At 36.5% G+C, this 28,000-nt stretch overlaps 3 protein-coding genes across 6 annotated transcripts; 1 reads left to right on the forward strand and 2 right to left on the reverse strand.

Annotated features, from left to right (window-relative positions):
- Nucleotides 1-732: 732 nt before the first annotated feature.
- Nucleotides 733-5,985, reverse strand: LOC123879423 (protein artemis-like). The gene is made up of 4 exons (XM_045927124.1): nt 5,682-5,985; nt 3,853-3,985; nt 2,642-3,092; nt 733-1,104 (listed from the first exon to the last, which is right to left on the reverse strand). Exons 1-4 carry the CDS (start codon nt 5,811-5,813, stop codon nt 735-737), a joined length of 1,086 nt encoding a protein of 361 aa, XP_045783080.1. The 5' UTR covers nt 5,814-5,985; the 3' UTR covers nt 733-734.
- A 2,163-nt stretch (nt 5,986-8,148) lies between these two features.
- LOC123879419 (protein artemis-like) lies at nt 8,149-11,240 on the reverse strand. The gene is made up of 4 exons (XM_045927117.1): nt 10,900-11,240; nt 10,286-10,424; nt 9,208-9,655; nt 8,149-8,686 (listed from the first exon to the last, which is right to left on the reverse strand). The coding sequence occupies exons 1-4, from the start codon at nt 11,032-11,034 to the stop codon at nt 8,272-8,274; spliced, it is 1,137 nt and encodes a 378-aa protein (XP_045783073.1). The 5' UTR covers nt 11,035-11,240; the 3' UTR covers nt 8,149-8,271.
- Nucleotides 11,241-12,189: 949 nt separating this feature from the next.
- On the forward strand, nt 12,190-27,986 carry LOC123879393. 4 transcript variants are annotated; one of them, XM_045927059.1, is made up of 13 exons: nt 12,190-12,445; nt 14,576-14,667; nt 14,812-15,077; nt 15,987-16,222; nt 17,193-17,353; nt 18,241-18,536; nt 19,215-19,423; nt 20,261-20,938; nt 21,496-22,818; nt 24,131-24,246; nt 25,463-25,687; nt 26,832-26,964; nt 27,772-27,986. In XM_045927059.1, exons 3-13 carry the CDS (start codon nt 14,816-14,818, stop codon nt 27,952-27,954), a joined length of 3,822 nt encoding a protein of 1,273 aa, XP_045783015.1. In that variant the 5' UTR covers nt 12,190-12,445; nt 14,576-14,667; nt 14,812-14,815; the 3' UTR covers nt 27,955-27,986. The 4 variants fall into 4 exon arrangements, with proteins under 4 accessions (XP_045783015.1, XP_045783013.1, XP_045783016.1 ...); XM_045927057.1 differs by lacking the exon at nt 14,576-14,667 and having other exon boundaries at nt 12,190-12,607; XM_045927060.1 differs by lacking the exon at nt 14,576-14,667 and having other exon boundaries at nt 12,190-12,454.
- The last annotated feature ends 14 nt before the right edge of the window (nt 27,987-28,000 follow it).

The following is a 28,000-nucleotide window of genomic DNA, read 5'->3' on the forward strand; positions in this document are numbered from 1 at the left end:
AAATGAGAAGTTAGTCGTTTGGATTTATTGTTGACTTGATATTAAAACTGAGAGTTCGGCAGTTCAGGGGTAGGTTTTAATGATTTGACGGAGGGCAGGATAGCCCATGATTTGGATTTGACTTAGGGCAAGGAAGCCCGCGACTGACATGACAAGATTATTTAGAAACACGAGGGCGTGTTAAATTCAGGACGGCCGAACTGTAAGGTTATTTTTAAAAAGTTGATTTGAGTTGTCAAAAATAATATAAAATTATTAATTTAGCTGATGAAGGTAGTTTGGTAAAATCGATATTTGGCTCATTCGATGTCATACAATCTGTTACTAGGAGGCCAACAAGATTGAACTTGCATAAATACGGGTGTTTTGAAGGTTTTAGTTTAGTCTCCTTCTGAGATTCGGAGCGATATCGCATATTTTCGGTATTTGGGTTGTGAACTGGATAATTAGATGTTGTGATAGCAATCACGCTCTAATTAAATTATTTATTTTGGCATTAGTTTGTTTAGATTAAAACTCTCGGATAACCTTGCACATTAAACTTGTGTTTTTTTTTGTGTTGGTTTTGGAGAGGACATTCCAATAATTCGATAAAAATATTTAAATAATACCTGCTTTTCTGAGTGACGCCAATAGTTGTCACGTCAAAAATACACATTTAAAAAGTGAACGCCTCTAAAGCGTATGGTTATCTTTAAAGTATGTCTGGATATGGTTATCTTTCTAGGATTAATTTAATTTTCTGTCATTAACATGCTCGGCCCTGCACTCGTACGTGTAATAAACTTGTTCGGGAACCCAACAATTCTATCGGATGATAAGTGATCAACAAAATTGTATATTTCCCTTCTGCTGCAATGTGTAGCAAAACAGACGCTCAGGATACCATCGTTATCTGAGGACACCCAAGAGTCACTATTTCTCCATTTCATAGCTGTCAGATTGACGTATAAATACTTTTTCTCATCGTCTCCTATACCACAAATATTATGGGAAATTAATTCTAAGTTTTCTTTATCTTGCTCATCCTTCATAACATTGCATAAGTGAATTCTTGTTTCCGTTTTGCAATTCGTCACACCTTTTACTATGTCTTGTATCTCACTGCAAACAAATGAAACATAATTTTTTCTAGTCTATCATCATTGTCATGACTGACCCATCTTCTCTCAGAATAGAATAGAATGGAATGGAATGGAGTAGAGTGGAGTGGAGTGGAGTGGAATCGAATGGAATAGAAAAGAATAGATTTTTATTCAAGTAGACATTTACAAGTGCTTTTGAATCGTCAAAATTAACCACTGGTTCAGAATGCCGTCCCTACCGAGAAGGACCAGCAAGAAACTCGGCGCTTGCTCTTTTCAATTCTTCAATCTATACTAATCTATACTAATAAATAAAATTGGAGTGTCTGTCTGTAATTTCGAAATAACTACCTCATATGGTTATTTGAACGACACTAACACTGAATCACACGTTTTTAAAATTTTTGTCTGTCTGTCTGTTTGAAAAGGCTAATCTTCGGAACGGCTGGACCGATTTTGACGGGGTTTTCACAGACAAGTAGAGGATTGATCAGAGAGTAACATAGGCTACTTTTTTAACCGACTTTCAAAAATGGAGTTGTGTTTTTCTTCCTATGTACACCGAAATCTCCGAGATTTCTACGTGTAGAAACAAAAAATATTTTTTACTTTTTAGTGTTTGTGGTTTTTGAAGTCGGTTTTATTTTTCTTTTGAAAATTTTTTTTCACAATTATTAGTGGCCCCACTGTACTATATATGCGATGCCCAGTTAAAACCCTACTGTTTACTAAGCTATTACACTGATCGCGAGCAATTTACTCTTATCCATTGAGGAGTTCTGTTCTCCATCTCCGCAAATATTCATCAGATCTTCATAAAATTTATATGGGCAACTACGAAGTATACCCTTTCAAACAAAAAAAAAAATATTTCGAAATCGATCCAGGCGTCTTTGAGTAATCGGGGAACATAGGTACATCACACTAATATTATAAAGGAGAAAGTTTGTATGTGTGTGTGTGTGTGTGTGTATGTTTGTTACTCCTTCACGCAAAAACTACTGGACGGATTGGGCTGAAATTTAGAATAGAGATAGATTATACCCTGGATTAGCACATAGGCTACTTTTTATCCCGGAAAATCAAAGAGTTCCCACGGGATTTTAAAAAACCTACATCCACGCGAACGAAGTCGCGGGTATCAGCTAGTTAAAAAAAAAAAGATTCCGACGAATTGAGAACCTCCTATTTTTGAAGTCGGTTAAAAATTGGTACCTAGTTAACTGTACGAAGATTGAACTTACTTCATCATGATCAACCCATTTCCGCCCCACTACTGAGTACGGGTCTCCTCTCAGAATGAGAAGGGTTTAGGCCATAGCCTGCCACGCTGGCCCAATGCGGATTGGCAGACTTCACACACCTTTGAGAACATGGAGAACTCTCAGGCATGCAGGTTTCCTCACGATGTTTTCCTTCACCGTTAAAGCAAGTGATATTCAATTGCTTAAAACGCACATAACTGAAAAGTTAGTGGTGCGTGCCCGGGATCGAACCCCCGACCTCCGATTAGGAGGCGGACGTTCTTACCACTAGGCTATCACAGCTTTACTTACCGGTACACATTCCATCTGTTTCGACTCACAAACACCTTGCACCCCAACTGTTCATATATTTCATCGAAAAGAATATCATAGCTATATTTTGCAGGAGTACAAATAGCGACTTCATTGTTACTATCAAGATCTAACCATTCTCTAATTTTAGCGATCGATACTCGAACAGACTCGCTACGTTTCGGAAGATGTTCGTAATCGGGTGCAATAAACGTTGTATCTATATATAAAGTATCCAGTTTTATGGGTGCGCCATTTTCATGCAAGGGAGTGCATTCGGGTAGACCATCGCAATCAATCCTGAAGTCTCCAGTGAAAAGTATATTTTTCTTTTCAGCTGTTGTGAAGAGGAACATGGTGGACCCTGTACAATGGTCGGCGGGTATCAGAGTTACTGTTAAAGAATTTTCTGGCAATTCTTCAGTGGCCGGTAAAGTTATTGAGGTCGGCCCTGCAATATCAAGTTGGTTACTATGGTGTAGAGCAGAGGTTTCCTGACTTTTTAGGGTCAAAAGGAAAAACGGAACCCTTATAGGGTCACTTTATTGTCTGTCTGTCTGTCAAGAAACCTATAGGGTACTTCCCGTTGACCTAGAATCATGAAATTTGGCAGGTAGGTAGGTCTTATAGCACAAGTACAGAATAAATCTGAAAACCCCTGTGGTTACATCAAAAAAAAAATTAAAATGTGTTTTAATTTTCAAAATAAGATAACTATACCAAGTGGGGTATCATATGAAAGGGCTTTACTTGTACATTCTAAAACAGATTTTTATTTATTGTTATCACACTAATATTATAAAGGAGAAAGTTTGTATGTGTGTGTGTGTGTGTGTGTGTGTGTGTGTATGTTTGTTACTCCTTCACGCAAAAACTACTTGACGGATTGGGCTGAAATTTAGAATGGAGGTAGATTATACCCTGGATTAGCACATAGGCTACTTTTTATCCCGGAAAATCAAAGAGTTCCCACGGGAATTTTAAAAAACCTACATCCACGCGAACGAAGTCGCGGGCATCAGCTAGTGCATAATAGTTTTTGATTTATAGTGTAAAATGTCGGAAAAATACCCGAGTACGGAACCCTCGGTGCGCGAGTCTGGACTCGCACTTAGCCGGTCTTTTGAGAGCTGGATCCGCGCCTGCCCGTGCTCAGTAGTGGGATGGCGATGGGCTGATCAAGATGATGATAAAACTGAATCCACCCTTACCTGTTTCAAGGCCTTCTACATATTGGTTTAGCCCCAGATGTTTCACACGAAGGATGATTGCCGTCACCTTACTAGCATAAATTTTAGCTTTTGCCTTTTTTAATACTATCCGTAACAGGTCAGCGTCTATTCCCTACAAATCACACTAATATTATAAAGGAGAAAGTTTGTATGTGTGTGTCTATGTTTCTTACTCCTTCATGCAAAAACTACTGGACGGATTGGGCTGAAATTTGGAATGGAGATAGATTATACCCTGGATTAGCACATAGGCTACTTTTTATCCCGGAAAATCAAAGAGTTCCCACGGGAATTTTAAAAAACCTACATCCACGCGAACGAAGTCGCGGGTATCAGCTAGTATAACATAATATCTATTAAGATTTTTTCATGAATACTTTCTATCTTTGCTGTTCCATTTCTACTCCCTCTCGCACTGCCAAGGGTCACTGGTAGAGATCCCTTATAGAGATAAGTGCTTCCCTGTCCACTTTTTCTTTCTTTTTAACCCCCGACCCAAAAAGAGGGTGTTACAAGTTTGACGTGTGTATCTGTGTGTCTGTGTATCTGTGTATCTGTCTGTGGCATCGTAGCTCCTAAACTAATGAACCGATTTTAATTTTGTTTTTTTTGTTTGAAAGGTGGCTTGATCGAGAGTGTTCTTAACTATAATCGAAGAAAATCGGTTCAGCCGTTTGAAAGTTATAAGTTCTTTTCTAGTTACTGTAACCTTCACTTGTCGGGGGTGTTATAAATTTTTAATTTACACTTGTTGTTGCCATTGTTACAACTTTCTGGTACAAATAAATACCTATAATATGGATATAAAAATGCATATATTAATATTGTAACCAAGTATGTTTTTAACCCCCGACCCAAAAAAGGGGTGTTATAAGTTTGACGTGTGTATCTGTGTATCTGTCTGTGGCATCGTAGCGCCTAAACGAATGAACCGATTTTAATTAGGTTTTTTTTGTTTGAAAGGTGGCTTGATCGAGAGTGTTCTTAGCTATAATCGAAGAAAATCGGTTCAGCCGTTTGAAAGTTATCAGTTCTTTTCTAGTTACTGTAACCTTCACTTGTCGGAGGTGTTATAAATTTTTAATTTACACTTGTATACATTGTAATTAGCTTTTTGCATGCCAAGCGGTCCAATCTATCCAATAGTTTGAGCTGTGCGTTGATAAATTAGTCAGTCAGTCACATAATCCTATTATATCGATTAATCAATCAGCCTGTTTGCGTTCACTGCTGGGCATAGGCCTTCCCAAGTCACACACTGCGCTTGCTGATACGCGGTCTCCACTCTGGTCAATCCTCTACTCGTCTGTGAAAATCCCGTCAAAATCGGTTGAGCCATTCCGGAGATTCGCCCGTTCAAACAGACAGACAGACAGACGAAAATTTTAAAAACGTGATTCAGTTATGGTATCGTTCAAATAACCATAATGAGGTAGTTATTTCGAAATTACAGACAGACACTTCAATTTTATTTATTAGTATTGATGATATGGCCAGGTTGGTATGGCGGCTCTATTACACTATCACACTTCACACTAATATTATATACCTAGGTGAATGTTTGTGTGTATGTGTGAATGTGTGTGTGTATGTTTGTTACTCCATCACGCAAAATCTACTCTGTCTGAGTCTGGACGGATTTGGCTGGGAACGGAGATAGATAATATCCTGGATTAGCACATACGCTACTCTTTATTCTGGAAAATTAAAGAGTTCCCACGGGATTTCGAAAGACCTAATTCCACGCGGACGAAGTCGCGGGCATCAGCTAGTATTAATTAGAGAAGGAAAAATTTTAGAATACCTACCACTATATGATCTTCATGGTAGTGGCTCAGAAAATATGCTCTCGCGGCCTTTTCAAAATTATCAACACAAATACCCGGTATTTCATCGATTTTACCAGGGAACGAACTGGGGCACTCTTTCGGGGAAAACATTTTATTTTATCACAAGAAGGATAAAGTTAATCGAAAAACGTACAAATAAAAAGTTTAAAAAGACTCCTCTTTTATTTGAAGTCGGTTAAAAAGAGAGTTGAGAGGAGAGTGGTCGATGCTAAGCACCGCAGTCCACTAGACAAAGAGGAGTACAGGAGCTCTTCCGCTGGCTAACTCATTATATATTTGTATGTAATCTAAGTGATATCATACACTTAAGTGCACTACTCTGCGCTGCATATGAGCTTACGTGCAGGGTGCCCGTAGATATTAATTTAAACTAACTGATGCCCGCGACTTCGTTCGCATGAGCGTTTTTAGTGTTCCGTACCTCAAAAGGAAGAACCCTTATATCATCATATATCACACTAATATTATAAAGGGGAAAGTTTGTGAGTATGTGTGTGTGTGTATGTTTGTTACTCCTTCACGCAAAAACTACTGGACGGATTGTGCTGAAATTTAGAATGGAGATAGATTATACCCTGGATTAGCACATAGGCTACTTTTTATGCCGGAAAATCAAAGACTTCCCACGGGATTATTAAAACCTAAATCCACACGGGCGAAGCTGCGAGCATAAGGTAGTAATGAATAAAAGCCGCATACCGTATCCTTGGAGCAACATTGTGGAGGATGACTAAAGTCTCATGAGTGTTTACACTTTACACAGCATAAATTATCTAAGTACCTCCTCCAAAATGGACAATGCAGATAACACGACACGTAATTAATCTATTACTTAGTTACAACTAGCTGATACCCGCGACTTCGTTCGCGTGGATGTAGTTTTTTTAAAAATCCCGTGGGAACTCTTTGATTTTCCGGGATAAAAAGTAGCCTATGTGCTAATCCAGAGTATAATCTATCTCCATTCTAAATTTCAGCCCAATCCGTCCAGTAGTTTTAGCGTGAAGGAGTAACAAACATACACACACACACACACACACACACACACATACAAACTTTCGCTTATATAAAACTGACGATTTCTGCACATAATAATTATATTATTGGACTAATTGTAGGTTATTTTAAAACTAAATAAAGTAGGTAAAAAGTTTTCACTATAATTATAAATAAATTAAAAAGTTCAAAGGTATGACACAGTGCGAAGAACGTGAGACGTCTACAGTCCGACAGCCATATTTTTAGGGTTCCGTACCTCAAAAGAAAAAACGGAACCCTTATAAGATCACTTTGTTGTCTGTCTGTCCATCCATTCCTCCGTCGTGCCTGTCAAGAAAACCTATAGGGTACTCCCCGTCGACCTAGAATCACGATGTGTTCACGAAAAAATTAATTTACAAAATCAAATATAGATGGCGCTGTTGTCATTAACTTGCAGTGATGCAAATAAAAATATATTATTAAAATATCTTGTACGTTGGTACGGAACCCTTCGTATGCGAGTCCGACTCGCACTTGACCAGTTTTTTAATGAAACAAAATTCGCCATTAAGGTGCATGAGACGGGTCTGCCCGCGTAATTCAAATTTTATTTGGTTTTTCGCAATATGTAAACTAATACGACAAAGTAGGCTTATGGCATTCTAATTCCGACAATGGCAGTATCATCTTCACAGGATTACATAAAAATCTTTACTTGAAAGTGTTCAGTTTAAGAAATTAGTCAAAGTAATGAGTTTGACTCATTATTCACAAATTAGTCGATACTATAAATAATTTCTCAAACTGGACCCTTTCAAGTAAAGATTTTTATATAAACCTGTGAGGATGATACTGCCATTGGCGCAATTAAAGTGCCATAAGTCTACTTTGTCGTATTAGTTTACAAATTGCGAAAAACCAAATTAAATTTGAATTTCGCGGGCAGACCCGTCTCATGAGTCTTAAAAAAACTGAAATTCTCCAAGAAAAGCCAATTAAAACTTGTGCTATTTCATATTTAAAATTTTTACTAATTATACTATGGTCAATTTTATAATAATAAAATAATAAAAATGCATTAAACCAATTACAATAATAAAAAAAAATACATTCTTATGTAATTGTTAAATATATATATATATTATATATACAAAATAGTACATCAATCATCAAAAAACCTATTGTATAATGTGTTGAGAAAAGACTCGTGACTATATTTGCGCTATATATTATTATCAATAAAAAAAAATCCAAAGAAAAATAAAACCGACTTCAAAAACCACAGTCGGTTTTATTTTTCTTTTGAAAATTTTTCATTTCACAATTTTTAGTGGCCCACTGTTCTATAATATGCTATGCCCAGTTAAAACCCTGCAGTTTACTAAGCTATTACACTGATCGCGAGCAATTTGCTCTGTTCTGTTCTCCATCTCCGAAGATATTCATCTGATCTTCACCAAATCTATATGGAACCACCTGCAAAGTATACCTTTTCAAACAAACAAAAAAATTTTCAAATCGGTCCAGGCACTTTAAGTAATCCTGTTTTGAATTCGGTTAAAAATCATTAACCAAACATCAACCTCAGCAGTTTATCATCAACTTTTTTATCTACCCTCGTTTTTTTAATTCCCCTATCAAACTCCAATTCGCTAGTCCGCTTATTACCTAATTCAACAAACTTATTCGGGAATCCGATAATTTTATCAGGCGATAAATAATTTACGAAATAATATATTTCCTTTCTACTGCAATGTGTAGCGAAGCACACGTCCAGCCTCGTCGGAGTCACAAGCTCGACTGACGAAAAGTCATTTAAAATGTTCCGCCATTTCATAGCTGAGAGGTAGACGTATAAAAACTTTCGGTTATTGTCCCCTATACACTCTTTGTGGGGATTATTTTCGCTTTTGTATCTGCATAAGTGTATTTTTGTTTCATTTTCGTTGTTCGTCACACCTGGTACTAAGTTTTGTATAGTACTGAAATAAAAAAAAAATTCTGAGCCTTGAAACATTTTTTACCTGACTGCAGCGAAGCCCAAAGGAAGGTTATATATTAGACCTGTATGTATGTATGTATGTACATTCCTACGTCACTCGTAACTCGCTTAGCCCGCTTCCATCTTAGACTGCATCATCACTTACCACCAGGTGAGATCGTAGTTAAGAACTAACTTGTCACGCCACCACGAGCAATTTCACCCTTACCACCTGGGTGCCTGGTGCACTTTATCTGTTGTGCCAGATCCTTTTTTCCACGCATATGCAAACTGTGGAATCTACTTTTTCTGCTGTGTTTCCATTAGATTACAACATGGGATTATTCAAGGGGTGGGCCAACAAATTCCTGAAAGGTCGGCAATGCATTTGCTGTTTCTCTGGTACTGCAAATGTTCATGGACGGCGGTAATCACTTAACATCAGGTGATACACCTGCTCATTTGCTCGCTATTTTTATTTGAAAAAAACTTGTATCAGAATAAAAATTAAATAAAACCTACCTATACAACTTCCATTTGTACGCACCGACATACACTTTAACTCCCATTTGTTCGTATATTTCATTGAAAACAAATTCATATCCATATTTTGCTGGAGTGTAAATAGCTACAGCATTATTGATATCACAGTTCAACCACTTTTTAACATTAAAAATTAATTTATCAACGCTTTCGCTCCGTTTCGGAAAATTTTCATAACCTAAATTGATAAACGTCGTATCTACGTATAAAGTATCCAGTTTTATGGGTGCCCCATTTTCTTGCAATGAAGTGTAGTTGGGTAGATCGTTGCAGTTGATCCTGAAGTCTCCGGTAAATAGTATCTTTTGTGTTTTATTCGTGAAGAGAAACATAGTGGATCCCGCACAATGGCCTGCGGGTATCAGAGTTACTGTTATGGAACTTTGTGGGTACTTTTCTGTCGCTGGCAATGTTATGAGTGACGACCCTGTAATATAGATAAAGTAAATATCATCATCAGGGACTTCGTCTGTGCTGGCGTTTGCTGGCGCGCGTGCTTTGCCTTCTTGGAGTGTTTTGCATTTTGTTAAGAGTGGCTGGTTTTTTTTGGTGGAGGAACTGACTGGGAAGCGCTCTAAAGGGGCGCCGCGCGTATGTCGGCGGGCGCCGGCGCAGACGAAGTCCATACTTGTATAGTTTCACTAACTTGAAAGTAACTACAAACTTAACATTGGCTAACTGAGTAAAGCCAGACGAGCGAGAAAAAAAATATCATCATCATCAATGGATAGACCCTTAAGAATCCCATAGGAACTCTTTGATTTCCAGGATAAAAAGTAAAAAAAAAAGCCTATATACGTCCCTGGGATGTTAGCTAACTCTGTACCTAATTTCATCAAAATCTGTTAAACGGTTAGGCTGTGAAAAGCTAGCAGATAGACAGACACTTTCGCATTCATAATATTAGTATGGATTTGGTACAGACGTAGCTTGTATCCCCCAAAATTAAATGGGCAACTTTTTATCATGGAAAACTAAAGAAATCCCATGGGATTTTTAAAAACCTAAATCCATACAGATGAAGTCGCGTTCATCTAGTTTTGGCATAATGACTCACCAGTTTTAAGGCCCCTAACATATTTCATCAGTCTTGAATCACTCTTCTCGTAATCAATGATGGCTGCTGTTAATTCACTAGTATAAATTGTAGCTTGTGTCTTTCTTAATGTTTCCAGTAATGCATCAGATTGTAGTCCCTAGAAAATAATCTAAATATTTAAAAGGAAAGCGGACTGACTGACTGACTGATCTATCAACACACTGCTCAAACTCCTGGTCGAGTCAGGCTGAAATTTGCTATCCAGGTAGACATCTGCTGAGAAAGTTTTTTAAAAATTCAACCCCTAAGGGGGTTAATAGGGGTTTCAAATTTGTGTAGTCCATGCAGATGAAATTGTGGGCATAAGCTAGTCAATTAAATATGTCATTATAATTTCAAGCTATCGCCGGCCCACTACTGAACATCGGTCTCTTCAAAATGAGAAGTTCTAGCCATAATCCATTAGGCTGGCCAAGTGCAGACTACAGATTGGCTTTATACTAATAGAAGGATTTTGAGTAATTCCACCCAAGCGAAGCAAAGCAGGAGTGACTCAGAATAAAGTTTTAGGCAAAATGTGAACTATTGTTACTAGTGAAAACTGTGAGTGAAAATGATTAAACTGCACATACCTGAACATGGTCAGAATGGTAGTGGCTCAGAAAATAGGCTCTGGCCAAAGTGTAATCAGCATTTTCAAAATTATCAGCGTAAACACCAGGTATTTCATCTATTTTACCGTGAAAAGAGCTTCGAATATGACACATTGTGTTTGAATCTGAAATCTGTTTGGCATCACAGGACACAAGAATACAAATAGTCAATTAAAAAGTTATGTAAAGAAATCATTTAGCTAATGAAATATATCACTAATCAAGAAACAAATTAGTCGAAATCAACAAAACAAAACCTCAATACATCGCATTTCGTAAATAAAAATAAAAATGACGTGCCGGGAAAGATTTTTAAATTTTGACATTCGTTCTCAACAGATAAGATAAAGTAAGCACAGACCACTGAAATCGTAATGAAATGGATTTTTTTACCTTATAAGTACAGTCGTCACGGTTAACATCGTCAAACATTATTCAAATATTATTTAGGCCCGAGATCATTCATGATTGTGCCCTGAGAAGCCAAAAATGAGCCTATTGCAATAACACGGAACCTTGGATGAAGGATTATAATATACTATCTCTATGCACTGAACAGGATTGCCATGATTGCCTCCTTTTCTATTAGGGTGACAACAAGATTTGGTATTATTTATTATTAGTATAGAAGTATAACATTACTACATACCATAGACTTACGATTTTTTCGCTACTACATTACCAACATTTAAGGTTAAGAAACTTTACAATTTTATTATAATAGTTAATCTATACATATAATTTAATAGTTAAGTTTAGAAATAAGGAAATTATGTTAAAATAACAAAATGAATAAAGGCTTGATGTTAAAATATCTACTGTATTTTTTTACTCATTGTTGACCACCCTAGGTATCTCTTCTGTGACGTTGTGGTGACGTCCGCGACGTAGGAAGAGGAAAAGATCCAAAGCAATACGGACACTCGTCCACAGTGATAAAGTTTAATTTAGCTTGCATGAGTGATTGATCTGTTTAATAATACTTATGTAGGCTATTAAATCGTCGCAAGTACTTATTTAACAATTGAGTGAATTTTCTGTACGTATAATACTAATCTTTTATATTATTCTGTCATCAGCTGTGGTATTGCTATCTATAAACCACTTCCAGGAACAAAAACAAAGGGAGCCCTGTCTCATTTGCTCACTATACAATGTTACCCGTGACGAATGTACTAAATGTACCGCGATTAAGTGATAGGACCCAGTGCCGTAAAACCAGTTAAAAAAAAAATTAGCTAGGGTGCAAGGGGGAATTACTCATTTTTAAACGAAACAAGCAACGAAACTTCAAAAGTTTCAAGTTTCAATGGATGTATTTTCAAGTTTCAACAGTATTCTTTTATCTTATGTTTCAACTTTTAAGTGCATATGGTTCTTAGGTTCTTAGAAAATTAATGGTATATAATAGCCAGTACTCAGAACTTGTACCGTTATCTTAGTGTTTATTATTTTGTAAGTTGAAACTGTTCAAAACATGGAAGTTTGATCTTGAAACTGAAAGACAAAAACTTTATTTCGACCAGTAAGTGCAGTATAGTCGTTGTAATGCGTAACGAAACATGTTTTTTTGGTCTCTGATTACTTTTCTGTTTAATATCTTTGTGATAGTTGTGTTACTTTTGATTTTATATGGTTTAATAGTGGGTGAAACGATACATAGACAAATCACTGAAATACATGAACAGTAAGATTTTTTTTGAAAATTTTAATCCTTTTTCAGGCTATTTTGTGAAAGCTTATGTTAACTTTGAATCATTTTTCGGGCTATTGGGCGCAAAAAGTTTTAATTGTGTGAAAGCTTGTTTGTAATATTCTAGAAACTAAGAACGAAAACGCTCATTGGGGGGAAAAACCCCACAATGCGTTATTAATTTGCTTTCGCTGATGCGTCTATATCAGAAGTGCTTCAAGTTTTCCAAATGTTTGTCCAATCTATTCTTGAACTGGTTAACATAGCTTGACATGTACCAATCCTTGGGCAATTTATTCCATACATGAACAGCTCTGTTATTCAGAAAGTGTTTTAAAGGATTTGAGGATGAGATATTGTAGCTTAATATTATCATGTCCCCTTAGTCTAGTACTGTGATTAATAGTAGATTGTGATTTCTTTCAAGACATCAACATTGTGAAATCCATGATGGCACTTCTACAGAAGCACATTCATGATGCTGGCCTTACAAAATCAAGTTTAGCTACCTACTGATCAAATTTGCAGGAGACTACAAAATTCAAAATATTTTTATGCAATTAAAATTTTATAAGTACTTTTGAATCGTCAAAAGCATTATTTTCGGTAAGGAGGAGGAAAGGCATTCCAAACCACTGGTTTGGAATGCCTTTTCTACCGAGAAGAACCAGCAAACTCAGCGGTTGCTCTTTTCAAAGATTTTATATATAATATTATAGTATATATAAAAGTAATTGAAGTCCTGTGCATTGCTGGCGCGATCCAGCTTGCACAGTTGTGGGATGGGATCGCTTTTATCATATACATAATCTTTGATTGTAGGTATAATAGGTATAATATGATTTTGAACAGTTGTTTTGTTTTTCCTTTTGTAGATGATTAATGCTTTTCTCAGGAGCATGGTTTTAATAGATTTTTTAATTAAACTTGTGGAAACACAAGTCCAAAATTAATTATGGAATTTTGTAATACAAGCTCTTGTAGTGGCATCCAGTAACCTTGACTTGTGATCCAGTGACCTTGAATGTATGGCTATCAGTTTACTGGATGCTGCTTCATATCTGCTGCAAACTTGATGGTAAACTTGATTGTATATAGTAGACTTGCAACGAATATTCGGTTACTATTCTGTATTCTTATTAAGTAGTCATTGGTACATAAAACAGGTACATAATTTAATCCAATTTAATAAAAAAATCCGGCCGAATACTTTTGCCGAATATTCGGCTATTCGGTCAGGGGCCTCGCCGAATATTCGGTATTTGGTATACTGCCGAATATACTATTCGTTGCAAGTCTAGTATATAGCCATCGTGATGATCATAATAAAAATGGATCACCCAAGAAACTCAATCATTGTTAAATATCAGAAGATATTACATTTTACAACTACGACAGCTAATCGAGTACAGAAAGTACTTACAAAAATAGAACACTATTTTTAACCCCCAACCCAAAAGAGGGGTGTTATAAGTTTGACATGTGTATCTGTGTGTCTGTGTATCTGTGTATCTGTCTGTGGCACCATAGCGCCTAAACTAATGAACCGATTTTAATTTAGTTTTTTTTGTTTGAAAGGTGGCTTGATTGAGTGTTCTTAGCTATAATCCAAGAAAATCAGCCGTTTGAAAGTTATCAGCTCTTTTCTAGTTACTGTAACTTTCACTTGTCGGGGGTGTTATAAATTTTTAATTTACACTTGTTATAAAACATTTCTAGATGTAATGAGGTTACACATACAATGTTCTTTATTAATGACTGAGTTTGTTGTGGGTTCTTCTCAGACTTACGTGTGCTATAAGAGCTACCTACCTGCCAAATTTCATAATTCTAGGTCAATACAAAGTATCCTGTAGGTTCTCTTGACAGATGGACAGACAGACAGATAACAAAGCGATCCTATAAGGGTTCTGTTTTACCTTTTTTTTTTTTATTTATTAAGGGACACTCTTTTATTTTTAGACACACACTTTTATTTATTAAGGGACTTATTAAGGGACAGACCGATATGCATATCAATGACTAGCGTCCACAACATTTTTGTAAAGCGCCAGGTAAACATTATATTATAATAGACTTAACAGATATAATAGATACAAGTACTTAAAAAATAGGTATATGAAACATTTTGAGGTATGGAACTGCTTAAAAAAAAGTTCACACTTCAAAAATAAAATTGTGTCCTTACTTTTTTCCAGAAACATGGCCTCTTGCGTAGAAGAAGTGGCAGCAGACAAAGTTGATATACCAGAGATATATATAGACGAATCCATCCTCAAACCAATAGTATTGGATTGTGTAACGGATTGTAAAAAACCATTGATATATGATAAAGTTTATGAAATCAACGGCACAATCTTCCGTGAAGATGGTCTGGAGGACAGTGACACACTGTCCCTGTTTGAAATACAAACCACGGATACTGGTGATGGAGAAATGGAGGTCACGATTCATGATACTACAGGTGAGTTGAAATAGAAAGGAATTTTTTTAATTCAAATACATTGGACCCCCGGTTATCCGGCCCCTGTCTAATCCGGCAACGCCCCTGTCTAGTCCGGCACTACAGGCGTTGCCGGATTAGACAGGAGCCAGATTACCGACGTCTATTATTATTTATTTAACTAGCTGATGCCCGCAGCTTCGCCCGTGTGGATTGGTCAAATCCCCTGCAGCATCAGGATTGAGGAGTTGGACTCCAAATTTTTTATGAAACAATGTCGCAAAGTTCCTCTATCGATTAAAAAAGAAATGACGCAAATCAGTTCAGAAATCTCGGAGATTTCAGTGTACATAGGTAGAAAAACACAACTCCCTTTTTGAAAGTCGGTTAAAAAAGTAGCCTATTTTACGCCCTGGTCAATCCTCTACTTGCCTGTGAAAGTCCGGTCAAAATCGGTTCAGCCGTTCCAAAGATTAGCCTTTTCAAACAGACAGACAAAAATTTTAAAAACGTGTGATTCAGTTATGGTATCGTTCAAATAACCATATGAGCTTAATATGAGGTAGTTATTTCGAAATTACAGACAGACACTCCAATTTTATTTATTAGTATAGATTTACTAAATTTGACATACATAGTGAAGTATGATTTGTCCTTCAGAGTATGTATAATATATAGAATCTTATCACTGGATCTATAATTTGTTGGATTACAAGGTACTCTTTTTTGAAAAAATCCAGTTTAGAGGGGTCTTAGGCAGTACTCTATAATCCGACAAATTCGATAGTTCGACAATGTCCTGCAAAAAATTTGTCGGATTACCAGGGGTCCACTGCATAGTGCTCTTGGATTATCAAGAGGGGACTCTACTTCCAAGGAATTTGAAAATAGGTATTTGACCAGTTTTTTTTATTCTTTATTTTCTTTCAGATATCTATTTACCGGTCTCCATCCAGGAGACTCCATATGGACTGATTATAAATTCCAATATGCTACTAACAGTAGCACAGTGGAACACTTTAGTAGAACAGGGTGATACTCATAAATGTATAGTCTGTGATACTAAGATCGGTGGTACTACAGAGCATATAGACTCGGATATACATTTGAGGAATTTGGAGAAGTATCAACCGTTGAAGAAGTTTGATTTGAATATCACAAGGCTGGTAAGTTATAATACTTTTTTTTTTAATTTTTAGAGTTCCGTGTTTCAAAAGAAAAAGCGGATCCCTTATAGGATCACTTTGTGGTCTGTCTGTCTGTCATGTCTGTCAAGAAAACCTATAGGGTACTTCCCGTTGACCTGGAATCATGAAATTTGGTAGGTAGGTAGGTTAAGGCTAGCATAGGTAAAGGAATAAGTCTGAAAACCGTGAATTTGTGGTTACATCACATTAAAAAAAATTAAAATGACGACAAGGCCAGGGGGGGGGGGGGGGGGGTATGAGCCTCAAGACATATTCGCACATGATTCCCATAGTGAACCATGCAGTCAGCCAAGACATGTGCAGCAATGTCGAAATTGAAATGTGTCCACGAAAAAATTACTAAATCACATAATATAGATGGCGCTGTTGTCATTAACTTGTGGTTCACATAAAAATGTTAAAATATATTTTTTTTTCTCTCTCGTCTGGCTTTACACAGATTAGCCAATGTCAAGTTTGTAGTTATTTACAAGTTAGGAAAACTATATGTATAAGTATGGACTTCGTCTGTGCCGGGCGCTCGCCGACATACACGCGGCGCCCCTTTAGAGCGCTTCCCAGTCAGTTCCACCACCAATAAACACCAGCAGAACACAAAAACCGGCCACTTCTAACAAAAAAACACTCCAAAAGGTCACAACACGCGCGCCAGCAAACGCCACCACAGACGAAGTCCTAAAATATCTTGTACGATGGAATGGAACCCTTCACTTTGCTAGTTTTTAAACTTTAACAAAAGTTTTTATATTTTATTTTTTCTTCATATCTCTTCCATCAGTCCGTGGAATATGAACAAAGTTCATAGTTTTTAATTTCATTTAATTTATAATATTTTTTATATTGTATGAAAAGTGTAATAAATCTTTCTGTTAATTAATGATTAAATATTAATATGGATTTGGATTTATGAATAAAGTTTTTTTTTTAGATCAAAGACTTCTACCACTGTGGTGTATGCAACGAATGCTTCGGCAAAGACGCGGAAAACGAACACTTTGACAGCAAAACCCATGAAGACAAAATGCTTTTTGCGACAAACCGGGCATCCGACGTCTTGTACGACTTTGACTTGCATGTTGACAGAAACAGGTATCTATTTAATGTTATACAGGGAGTAACTAGAACTAACGTTGCTAGAAACGCTAGTAAACTGTTGGGCCGTGAAAAGCTAGCGAACACACTTTCGTATTTATCATCATCAGCCTGTGGACGTCCACTGTTGGACATAGGCCTTCCCTATAGAGCGCCACCACAACCGGTCCTCAGCCTTCCTCATCCAGCCACTTCCCGCCAACCGCTTTATATCGTCGGTCCATTGTGCTGGAGGGCGTCCCACACTACGCGGTCTCCACTCAAGGACTTTCCGGCTCCAACGGCCATCGGCTCTACGACAGGCATGGCCTGCCCACTGCCACTTCAGCTTGCTAATAGTTAGGGCTATGTCAGTGACCTTGGTTCTCCTGCGGATCTCCTCATTTCGGATCGTATCCCTCAGGGAAACCCCTAACATAGCCCTCTCCATAGCTTGCTGAGCAACTTTGAATTTGTGAACAATTTCGTATTTATAGTATTAGTAAATAAAAAATCGTCATTTTCATCATGAGTACCCCAACGCCGGCCCACTACTGACCACGAGTCTCTTTTCGGAAATAAAAAGTAGTCATGTATAATTCTAAGCCTATCTAGTATAAAAACTATTCATTTTCTTTTTGTTTTCTCTCTCGTCTGGCTTTACAAAGATTAGCCAATGTCAAGTTTGTAGTTATTTGTAACAAGTTAGTTAAACTATACAAGTGTGGACCCCGTCTGTGCCGGCGCTCGCCGACATACGCACGGCACCCCCTTAGAGCGCTTTCCAGTCAGTTTTAACAAAAAAAAAACCACTCCAAAAAGGCAGAACACGCCCGCCAGCTAACACCAACACAGACGAAGTCATTCATTTTCTTAGTAAAATAAATAAGTTATTTTACTTGCAGTGACCAAGGAAGCGCAGATAACGGAAACAAAAATAACGACTGTTACCATTTCAATAGGAATAGAATATTGAGCTTAAGTGACACAAGCGGTTTCGACAGCGCTGAGGGATTCTACGATTACGATTATGACGATAACGCTCCGTATGTTTCCGAATACGAGAACGATATTAACGATAACGTTTTCAGCAGTAACGATATCGATTTTAACGTTACTGAAAATAACGAATACAACGAACCGAATTATGTTTCGTATGCGTCGATTGCTAAGAAAGTTGCAGCTACACCGGATTATTTATGTAAGTGGTTTTTTTTGGAACTTATTTTTTTTAAGTTACTCAATTCTATCTATCGTAGGTGCAACAAGCTGTAGGTTTTCCCAGTAAAATAAAACTTAACAGTAACTTGGATCTATCAATTAGTATTAAAATGGCCGCCAAACAGAACAGCCATTATGAAGCTGTACACTTTCGTATAATTATAAGTTCAAATCTATTAAAGGGACGGGCCATGAAGACATAGCAGACAGACACACACTTTTACATTTATTGTATTAGAATAGATATATCATTTATGAAAATCCATGTTGTTATTTATGAGATTAGTGCGAATAGACAGACTTGAGGCTTTTTATTATAAGAAGTAGTGATTTCAAAATGCGGCTAATTTGTTTTACACAATTTCTAAACTAATTCTCTCAATTTTTAATCTCTTTTTAACCCCCAACCCAAAAAGAGGGGTGTTATAAGTTTGACGTGTGTGTCTGTGTATCTTTCTGTGGCATCGTAGCTCCTAAACTAATGAACCGATTTTAATTTAGTTTTTTTTTGTTTGAAAGGTGGCTTAATCGAGAGTTTTCTTATCTATAATCCAAGAAAATTGGTTGAGCCGTTTGAAAGTTATCATCTCTTTTCTAGTTACTGTAACCTTCACTTGTCGGGGGTGTTATAAATTTTTAATTTACACTTGTTTTTCAGATGTGACAATTTTTGACAAAAGAATGAAAATGAAATTCGACCACTGGCATATGATCAGTATGTTTAAATCAAACCAGCTTTACTGTATGGTGTGCAAGAAATACTACCAAGTAACTGTCAAAGCGCAACACTGCGCCGAAAAAACGCATCTGGATAAACTGAAATGCTATAAGTTTGTAGAGGAGTACAAAAGTTACTTTATACGGAAGGTAATCCTAATATATATAAAAAATCGGCCAAGTGCGAGTCAGACTCGCGCACCGAGGGTTCTGTACTTGGGTATTTTTTCCAACATTTTGCACGATAAATCTATATAAAAACTATCACACTAATATTATAAAGGAGAAAGTTTTTATGTGTGTGTGGGTGTGTGTGTGTGTGTGTGTGTATGTTTGTTACTCCTTCACGCAAAAACTACTGGATGGATTGGGCTGAAATTTAGAATGGAGATAGATTATACCCTGGATTAGCACATAGGCTACTTTTTATCCCGAAAAATCAAAGAGTTCCCACGGGATTTCAAAAAACCTAAATCCACGCGAGCGAAGTCGCGGGTATCAGCTAGTTATGCATAAGCCTCAATAGCTCAACGGTTGAGGAGAGGACTGAATTCTGAAAGGTCGGTGGTTCAAACCCCACCCGTTGCACTAACGTTGTACCTACTGCTAACACAGCTTTGCGCTTAGTTGGAGGGGAAAGGGGAATATTAGTCATGATTAGCATGGCTAATAATCTTTTAAAAAAAAACTTGTGGAATATACAGGTAAATCCCTTTCATATGTTACCCCACTTGGTATAGTTATCTTACTTTGAAAATTGAAACACAATTTAATTATTTTTTCTGATGTAACCACAAATCACGGTTTTCAGATTTTTTTCTATACTTGTGCTTTTAGACCTGCTAAATTTCATAATTCTAGGTCAACGGAAAGTACCTTATAGGTTTTCTTGACAGACACGACAGACAGACAGATTCTTATTAACTTGCTTTCTTGTCCGTTTCTGTGTTTGCTTATATATATTTCATGGTTTAATTTTTTTCACAGATCGATTTAAAATACTACCACTGTGGTATATGCAACAACATTCAACTTGCAGATGAAATAAAATCGCATATAGAAGCGAAACACAAAAAGAAAGTCATACCGGCCCTACTTTCCGAAGTTGTTCCTAAAAGAAATAAAAATAACGATAACAGTGCAAAGAATAGAAATACGGGTAACGAAAAAACCACAACGTTACCGTTATTTAAGGAACCGCAAATTATTAAAAATACCGATAAGACACCACAAGTAAAGAACACGAGTAACGTTATCCAAACTGTTATGAATACTAGAAATGAAAGTAACGAAAATCTACCAACCAGAAATACCGTTACCGAGAACCAAGCCGTTACCTCGATAACGAGTACAAATAACGTTATAAATGAAAATAACGACATAAAAACCGTTACGGCAACGAATAACGATAGCGAACGTGAAATAAATAACGAATCGCCGAATATTCATAACGATGTCATATTGAATCAAAATGGTTTTAGAATCCGCGTGTCATTCATGTCATATAATTTTGTTACCAAAACAGCAAATGAATATCACTGTCATATATGTAATGTGACAGCTAATGAGACGGATGTGTCAAATCATATGAAACATCAAGATCACATCGGCATGCTGAGAAATGTAACATTTCAAGACAATTACGGCATACATTTGATTAGAATGGTAAGTTTTTTTTTTTTTACTTCGTCTGTGTTGGTGTTAGCTGGTGGGCGTGCTCTGCCTTTTTGGAGTGTTTTTTTTGTTAAAACTGACTGGAAAGCGCTCTAAGGGGGTGCCGTGCGTATGTCGGCGAGTGCCGGCACAGACGGGGTCCATACTTGTATAGTTTAACTAACTTGTTACAAATAACTACAAACTTGACATTGGCTAATCTTTGTGAAGCCAGACGAGAGAGAAAAGAAAAGTTTTTTTAAGTTAGATGTCACAGGTACGTGATGTCATGACAATCCAATATGAGCTTCAATAGCTCAATGGTTGAGGAACAGACTGAATTCTGGAAGCTTGGCGGTTTAAACCCGACCTGTTGCAATATTGTCGTACCCACTCCTAGCACAAGCTTTACCCTTAATTGGAGGGGAAAGGGGAGTATTAGTAAGTGATGATGCAGCCTAAGATGGAGCGCGCTTGCCTAGAAATTGCCTAATCACTCTTGACTTGAAAGTGATTATTTCGTTGAGGGTTGATTGTTTCGTTTAATTTAAAAGTTATTTTGTTTACAGATTGGATTCCAAGATCATTGTACTGTATGCAATGCGCTATTTAATATGGAGCATACAAAGTTGCATTTATTTGATAGCAATCATATAAAAAAGCTAACCAAAGCGTTGGCAACTCAGAACTACCAAAATAAGCCATACTGTGACTTATTCAATCAGCCCAAAAATAATTTAAATCAAACTGCAATTCGTCAACTTACAATGCCTCGACCCGCAACGCATCAAACCTCAATGCATCAACCCGCAACGCATCAACCCGCAACGCATCAACCCGCAACGCATCAACCCGCAATGCATCAACCCGCAATCCATCAACCTGCAATACATCAATCCGCAATGCATCAACCCGCAATGCATCAACCTGCAATGAGTATGAATCAATCGCTATTGGGTTTGAATCAACCACCTGTAACACCCCCATTAATGGGCATGCAGCAATGGCCAATGAATCAGCCAAGAATTGGTATGAATCAGCCAATATTTCCACCAACACTAGGCCTGGCCCGATGGCCAATACCTTTGCCAACATTTGGCATGCATGTGGGTCCATCTGGAGTAGATTTGAACCAACGAGCAACAAGTCAGATTAAAATACATACGAACCAACTAATAACCAATATGAATCAACGAAAAACCAATCAGACTAAATTGGATATGAATCAGACTAAAATAAATCAACACACAACTAGCATCCCTAATTTAGACACGAATCAATCCAAAACAGATATGAATCAAAATACAACTATTCAGTTTAACAGTAAAGACATTGAAACTGAACTTAAAACAGATACGAATCAATCAAAAAAAATTGAAAGTCAACGTGCAACGAATCAATACAAATCAGAAGACGAAACTGAATCTAAAACAGATACGAATCAATCTAAAAAAATTGAAAATCAACGTGCAACGAATCAATACAAATCAGAAGACGAAACTGAATCTAAAACAGATACGAATCAATCTAAAAAAATTGAAAGTCAACGTGCAAGGAATCAATACAAATTAGAAGACAATAAGAGAACAGAATTACAAATTGATTCAATACAAGACATGATCGATTTGAATGAATCATTAGAAGATGTTGAAGATGATTTCGAATATTTCAATGAAAGATTTGTATATTTGAAATTCAAAAACACTTATGTTCAAGTCGCATTGGCATCTTACAATAGTTTGATCAAAATTGGCGATGGGACGACATACTGCTTTGTATGCTCTGTGCGTGTCTATGGTTCAATGAAAAAACACATTGAAAGCAAGAACCATGCGAAATGTATGGATGGATGCAAGTTTGTTGCCAAATATGATAGACATCTTTTACGGCAGGTAATTTTTTTTTTTAAATAATTTTTGGTATATCTGTACCAAATTTCGTGCAAACGTTTAACGTGGAAGCGACGGGTCTGCCCGCGAAATTCAAATTTTACTTGGTTTTTGACGTGACAACGTCTTATAATTCGATAGAGCCGGCTGCACGCACGAAAAAACATGACTCATGCGGCGTTACCTCGCTCTGAGGCGTTCCATGTAAGGCTTGAAGTGCAAGCGAGAGCGCGGAACGAGCGACAAAGAAGCACAATCGGCCTTTGTTGTCACGTTCAACTATCGTCAGTAAACCGACTTTACAGACAACCAATTTTTTCGCAATTTGTAAACTAATACGACAACGTAGGCTTATGAAATTTTAATTGCGACAATGGCAGCATCATCCTCACAGGTTCATATAAAATCTTTACTTGAAAGGGTCCAGTTTCAGAAATTAGTTCTAGTATCGACTATAACTCACAAATTAGTCTTACAGCATCAGGGTTGAGGAGTTAGGTCCTCGAGTTCAACGATAAAGTCTTTACTTGGTAGGTACCTCTAATATCAATTAATAATTGCCAGTTTCTCAATCCCATCAGTTTTGGTGGTCAGATCCCCTGCATCATCAGGATTGAGGAGTTGGAATTCAAATTTTTTACGAGACAATGTCGCAAAGATTCTCTATCAACCAAAAAGAAAATACACAAATTGGTTCAGAAATCTCAGAGATTTTAATGTATATAGTTAGTAAAACACAACTCCTTTTTTTTTTGAAAAGACAGACATACAAAAATTTTAAAAACGTGTGATTCAGTTAGGGTACAGTTCAAATAACCATATTATGACCTTAATATGATGTAGTTATTTCGAAATTACAGACAGACACTTCAATTTCATTTATTAGTATGGATAGAGATGGATTATTTTTTCATCACACAGACACACACACACGCGCACACACATACATACTCACACAAACACACGAATACACACTACGCGCACGCCTTGTATTGAATACAAAAATAAAATAAAAAATTGAAATAATTTATGTAAATTAAAAAAATAAATTAAACCTAATAATTTTTGTTACTCAGACTCAATTAGTAAAGCAGAGCACTGTCGCCTAAAATACAGGTTCTACCGAGTTTAGGGACAGTGGATCAATAATTTGTGCTAGTTTTGTTAGGTTTACTAAATTATTTTAAATTATTTTTAGTTATAAGTGTCTAAAAGTTTGTAATTAATAATAATTAGAAATTTGTAATTTTGTGATTAGCCTAGTCATTATTGGTTAATAAAGATAATTTTTGATTTCATTTGATTTGATCAACAGATGTTCCTGAATTATCACTGTAGTGTTTGCAATATAATATTTACAAGGAAAGACATTAACAAGCATATAACATGGCCGCTGCATTTACAAGACAACAAGACTGACAAGAAAGCAAGGTAAACAAGAAAATCACACTATCACACTTCACACTAATATTATAAAGGCGAAAGTTTGTGTGTGTGTGTGTGTGTGTGTGTGCGTATGTTTGTTACTTCTTCACGCAAAAACTACTGGACGGATTCGGCTGGAATTCGGAATGGAGATAGATAATATCCTGAATTAGCACATAGGCTACTTTTTATCCCGGAAAACCAAAGAGTTCCCACGGGATTTTGAAAAACCTAAATCCACGCGGACGAAGTCGCGGGCGTCAGCTAGTGTTCCCATAAAACTAAAACCCAATTATAAAAAGACTAGCCGATGCCCGCGACTTCGCCCGCGTGGATTTAGGTTTTTCGAAATCCCGTGGGAACTCTTTGATTTTCCGGGATAAAAAGTAGCCTATGTGCTAATCCAGGATATTATCTATCTCCATTCCAAATTTCAGCCAAATCCGCCCAGTAGTTTTTGCGTGAAGGAGTAACAAACACACACACACACACTCACACACACACACACACACACATACAAACTTTCGCCTTTATAATATTAGTGTGATAAGGTTGAAAACTAAAACCCGACTGCGATCGTCTTGATAAATGCTGAAATATTTAGAACTAGAGGATGCCCGCGACTTCGTCCGCGTGGATTTAGATTTTTATAGATCCCCTGGGAACTGTTTGATTTTCCGGGATAAAAAGTTGCCTATTTCGACTACAGGGACGCAAGCTATTTCGGTACCAAATTTCATACAAATCGGTTAAGTGGATGGGTCTTTATGAATCCCATGGGAACTCTTTGATTTTCCGGGATTAAAGTAGTCTATGTAGATATAAGCTAACCCTGTACCAAATATCGTCAGAATCAGTCAAACTGTTGGGCCGTGAAAAGGTAGCAGACATACTGACAGACAGAGAGACACACACTTTAAATAAATAAATAAAATCGTTTTATTGCAGGTAAAAATACAAAATATAATATAAAATTATATATTTTCGCATTTATAATATTAGTATGGATTGTAAATTGGCATATTATTGTATATTGTAAATCGAATACTTGAAAAGAGCAACCGCCGAGTTTCTTGCTGGTTCTTCTCGGTAGGAACGGCATTCCGAAGCACTGGTAGATTATTTTGACGATTCAAAAGCACTTGTAAAAGTTTAATTGAATAAAAATATTTTGAGTTTGAATTTGACAGTCTTAATCTAATGAAAACATTTTTTTTTCTAGAAAGAGGGACCTTAAATCGGGCAGACAACTATTGAACATAAGTTTTCAAAACGAAAACATATACCTGAATGAGAAGGAGTCAGAAATAAAGATATTAGTCATAATAGAGATCAGCGCAAGCTGTCAAAGCGAGGAAATTTTACAGAAAAAAAATAAAATTATTATTTTTGGTGGAAAAGTTTTGAGGATCTCGTGGGATGCTTATCACGGATTCTGTAAAAATAAGTAAGTATATTCGCGCTCAACTGGAATATGCTGTTTGTATTTGGAATCCCTATTACGATAAATATGTTAAGAGATTAGAAACTGTACAAAATTTTTTTTTACGGAGGATGCACTATAAATGCACAAGAGGATACCTTCCCTATGACCAACTTCTTTTAAAATATAATATACTTGACTTACAGTCGAGGCGCAAACAACTTGAAGCTATGCTCTTATTTGATCTGTGTCATAATAAATACGATTGTATTCCCTTAACTCGTAAACTCTGTTATAAAATACCAGTTAGAAGTCATGTACGTAGTAATCAGACGCATAAACTTTTTGCTATTATAAAATGTCGTACAAATTCTGGCAAACGCTCACTACTATGGAGAATGACACAGTCATATACGACTTTTCGACTCGTGTGGGCTCTTTCAAGAAGCTGGTCATAGGTTCTCTTAAAAATAATAATACTATATTAAACTAAGGCTGTAGGGTAATTAGAATATAGACGATAAATTAACTAATATATTTTTAATTACAACACTAATATTAATTTATAGATGTAACTATGTAGTAAAGTATAATTAATAATATGTGGTTGACGTAGTGGGTAGCACGTATATTATTACTATATTTATATTATTACTGTTTTTTTTCCAAGCACTGCGTGCTACCGTTTGTTGATCCGAAAAAAATAAAAAAATAAAAAATAAAGTATAAGTAAATAAGTATGAATAAGTGAGTAAGTCTGGGAACCCAAACCATTACTATAAGCATCAATAACTCAACAGTTAAAGGGCTGAAATCCGAAACGTCGACGATTCAAACCCCACCTTAACACTATTGTCATATCTACTCCTAGCACAAGCTTTACGCTTAGTTGGAGGGGAAAGGGGAATATATGTCATGTCTGTTAAAATATTCGGCTTCAAAGTTACGCGGTCTTAAAAATTCACATACAAATCTTTGAGCCCCTGTAATTTTAAAACTACATATTTTTAGAAAAATCTAAAACACCACAGGCACAAATATTAGTCTCTAGAATATGTCTGCAAAATTTCATGAACGATTGCTTAATATTCAAATGTAATGGGAACTACAATTGTATGGAGTAAGTGACGGAGAGAGCCCTGTTAAGCCATTATAATTCGTTTTTCAGGAGTGGACACAGATGCGTTCTGTGTCAACGTGATGTACGCAGCTATGAGTTTACTGCACACATTGCAGGGGCTTATCACAAGGGACTACTCGATGCGTTCGAGACCTCTTACTTGCCGGACCTCATCAGGAAGGTAGGTTAAGGCGCATGAGACGGGTCTGCCCGCGAAATTCAAATTTAATTTGGTTTTTCGCAATTTGTAAACTAATACGACAACGTAGGCTTATGGTACTTTAATTGCGACAATGCCAGTATCATCCTCACAGGTTTATATAAAAACCTTTACTTGAAAAGGTCCAGTTTAAGAAATTAATTAAAGTATCGACTAATTTGTGAGAATATGTCGATACTTTAATTAATTTTTTTTTTTTAAGAATTTGAATTCTTAAATTTGAATTTCGCGGGTAAGCCGGTCTCATGCCCCTTAAGTAATTAAATATGGTATTTTAATTGCGACAATGGCAGTATCATCCTCACAGGTTTATATAAAAATCTTTACTTGATAGGGTCCAGTTTAAGTAATTAGCTCTAGTATCGACTATTCTCACGAATTAGTGAGGATCACTCTTTAACTCAAAGATCCATCTGGTTACTTATGTATCTAAGAAGGGAGTCTGCATTAAAAACACGTGCAAATTGCAATCGTCTTATCGAAATAGTAATTCGTCATTTTAATGGATAATGCCGTCAATAATATAATTATTATTAATTACTAACATAAGTAAACAGATGGATCTTTGAGTTAAAGAGCCTTAACTTGACTCATTGAATTTATAAGTCCACATTTCATGGTTTTCCTTTCATTTAATTTATCAAGTTTCTTTTAGATCCAAGAAAATCGGTTCAGCCATTTGAAAGTTACGAGCTCTTTTCTAGTTACTGTAACCTTCACTTGTCGGGGGTGTTATAAATTTTTAATTTACACTTGTTTTGCTTACAGATTGATGAATCAACACTAAACTGCGTAATTTGCAACGTGGAAGTGCCAAATAAAGAACATGTGGTAGCTGACCATGTCTGTGCAAAGAAACACAAGAAAAACTACTCTGCTATATTGCTGGACAGCTGTACTGTGGGCAGTTACGCTGATTGCAATGAGGATGTTTTGAATCTTAGTTCTTAATTTAAAAAAAAAAAACATTTAAAAAAAAACTTTTTGTTTTCGATTA

This window comes from Maniola jurtina, chromosome 28 (assembly GCF_905333055.1).
Source record: "Maniola jurtina chromosome 28, ilManJurt1.1, whole genome shotgun sequence".
Classification (NCBI taxonomy): domain Eukaryota; kingdom Metazoa; phylum Arthropoda; class Insecta; order Lepidoptera; family Nymphalidae; genus Maniola; species Maniola jurtina.

Excerpts from the sequence above, each read along its gene's own strand:
- LOC123879423 (XM_045927124.1), bottom strand. The coding sequence starts at position 5,813 with ATGTTTTCCCCGAAAGAGTGCCCCAGTTCGTTCCCTGGTAAAATCGAT. Across the intron at positions 3,093-3,852 it reads TGTAGAAGGCCTTGAAACAG|GGCCGACCTCAATAACTTTA; the intron begins GTAAGGGTGGAT and ends TTGATATTGCAG. Across the intron at positions 1,105-2,641 it reads AACAGATGGAATGTGTACCG|TGAGATACAAGACATAGTAA; the intron begins GTAAGTAAAGCT and ends ATTTGTTTGCAG.
- LOC123879419 (XM_045927117.1), bottom strand. The coding sequence starts at position 11,034 with ATGTGTCATATTCGAAGCTCTTTTCACGGTAAAATAGATGAAATACCT. Across the intron at positions 9,656-10,285 it reads TGTTAGGGGCCTTAAAACTG|GGTCGTCACTCATAACATTG; the intron begins GTGAGTCATTAT and ends TCTATATTACAG. Across the intron at positions 8,687-9,207 it reads TACAAATGGAAGTTGTATAG|TACTATACAAAACTTAGTAC; the intron begins GTAGGTTTTATT and ends TTTTTATTTCAG.
- LOC123879393 (XM_045927057.1), top strand. The coding sequence starts at position 12,483 with ATGTTTTTTTGGTCTCTGATTACTTTTCTGTTTAATATCTTTGTGATA. Across the intron at positions 17,354-18,240 it reads TTGCATGTTGACAGAAACAG|TGACCAAGGAAGCGCAGATA; the intron begins GTATCTATTTAA and ends TTTTACTTGCAG. Across the intron at positions 22,819-24,130 it reads ATAGACATCTTTTACGGCAG|ATGTTCCTGAATTATCACTG; the intron begins GTAATTTTTTTT and ends TTTGATCAACAG.